The sequence below is a fragment of the Amphimedon queenslandica genome, unplaced genomic scaffold (assembly GCF_000090795.2).
Source record: "Amphimedon queenslandica unplaced genomic scaffold, v1.1 AMPQUscaffold_3313_Cont24690, whole genome shotgun sequence".
Lineage (NCBI taxonomy): Eukaryota > Metazoa > Porifera > Demospongiae > Haplosclerida > Niphatidae > Amphimedon > Amphimedon queenslandica.
Genome location: NW_003556357.1, coordinates 1 through 1,393, shown reverse-complemented (window position 1 = coordinate 1,393; position 1,393 = coordinate 1). Strand labels below are relative to the sequence as shown.

Sequence of the window (1,393 nt, the reverse complement as noted above, 5' to 3'; positions counted from 1 at the left end):
ATGTATTGTTAATTGTTTCTATAGCTCATCCATGCACACAGCCTGGTTGTGAGAGATGTGATGCTACTGGATGCTGTCAAGCCTGTTCATCAGGTTATAGTATGAGTGCCAATAATTGTTTATGTCGTAAGTAAGAATGTTAAAAACAGTGAAAGTTTATGTTTTAGCTAGTTTGTTCATTGTCCTGTGACAGAGGATATACTCCATCAGCTAACTGCACTAGTTGTGTTTTGACTAACATCTGTGAAGCATCAAACCCTTGTGGTACTGCTGACTGCTCCCTGGGATCACAACCAGACCAATACATTTGTTACTGTGCTGCTAATACATCTAGTTAGTATATCCTATACTAATAATAAATAAATGCTCTTATTAATATGATATAGATACTCAAAGTCAAAGTCTATCAGCTTCTATTATTGCAATTATTACAGTGCTATCATTGATAATTGCTGTGTGTATTGCACTGATTGTTGTATTGGTGGTTGTTGTTGTGATCAACAATAAGAAGCAAAAGCAGCAATTGCAACAGCCTTCTCATGACTATGGTAGTTGAATAAACATTCCATTTGTTACTGGATTGTTTTCATTTCTAATAGACATAATCTGTCCAACTGCTTCAGATCCAGTAACACAGACTAACCAGGCTTATCAAGTTGGCAGGCAGCTGTTTTAAATACATAATGTGTGCATATTTTTTGAACTTACGTCAATAAATTAAATTATTACTGAAAGATTATTAATGATTTCAAACTGCTAGTAACTATAATATATATTCGCACAGTTTCAATTCCTATTTCGACGGGGGCTTGAGGAAATTTTCTAAAACTTTCAATTGCTCCATGTTACAATTCTCCTACAAGGAAAAGTCACATTTACATAATCTGCTGAGGAAAGGATACCATCACATTTACCTGATAGGTCTCCAAAAGCTGTGACATGCACCACTGTGCAATGTTATCATTCCTAACTTTTGCTTCTTTCTTTTTCAAGTGTCTTCCAAGACTCACTGCAGTCTGATACAGGCCATAGAGTGACCGGAGGTTAGATGGTTTCAGTTTCAGTGAGGTCGCATAATGTTTGCGTGCAATTTCAAGACTCTCTGTTGTATTTTGAGTATAGCACACCTATACAAGAATGAAAAGGAAGAAAGAAGAGTAATAGTATTGTATAGGAAACATGTATTATATTCACTTCAGCATAACGTTGATGGAATATATAATTGTGAGGATTGGAAAGGATTAGTTCTTCAAGACAAAATGCAGCCTTATCATACCTTTGTAAGAGAGAGAGAGGGATAAAGAAAGAGAGATTGTCTTCAAGTTAACTAATGAATCCTTACTGGTGCTGTATTCATTATGCCATTGGATCCATATCTCATTGTCTCCAATGA

At 35.6% G+C, this 1,393-nt stretch overlaps 1 protein-coding gene and 1 long non-coding RNA gene across 2 annotated transcripts; one reads left to right on the top strand and one right to left on the bottom strand.

Annotated features, from left to right (window-relative positions):
- The first annotated feature begins 6 nt into the window (after positions 1–6).
- Positions 7–769, top strand: LOC109592973 (uncharacterized). Its single transcript, XM_020008259.1, has 4 exons — positions 7–126; positions 172–333; positions 387–548; positions 600–769. The coding sequence occupies exons 1-4, from the start codon at positions 102–104 to the stop codon at positions 674–676; spliced, it is 426 nt and encodes a 141-aa protein (XP_019863818.1). The 5' UTR covers positions 7–101; the 3' UTR covers positions 677–769.
- A 27-nt stretch (positions 770–796) lies between these two features.
- LOC105316218 (uncharacterized) lies at positions 797–1,117 on the bottom strand. The gene is made up of 2 exons (XR_002190662.1): positions 915–1,117; positions 797–856 (listed from the first exon to the last, which is right to left on the bottom strand). It is a non-coding gene; the product is annotated as an uncharacterized LOC105316218 (long non-coding RNA).
- Between the last annotated feature and the right edge of the window lie 276 nt (positions 1,118–1,393).

Bases quoted from the DNA above. Each gene is read 5' to 3' on its own strand.
- LOC109592973 (XM_020008259.1), top strand. From the start codon at position 102: ATGAGTGCCAATAATTGTTTATGTC. The intron at 127-171 runs GTAAGTAAGAAT...TGTTTTAGCTAG, and splicing joins TGCCAATAATTGTTTATGTC to TTTGTTCATTGTCCTGTGAC. The intron at 334-386 runs GTTAGTATATCC...AATATGATATAG, and splicing joins CTGTGCTGCTAATACATCTA to ATACTCAAAGTCAAAGTCTA.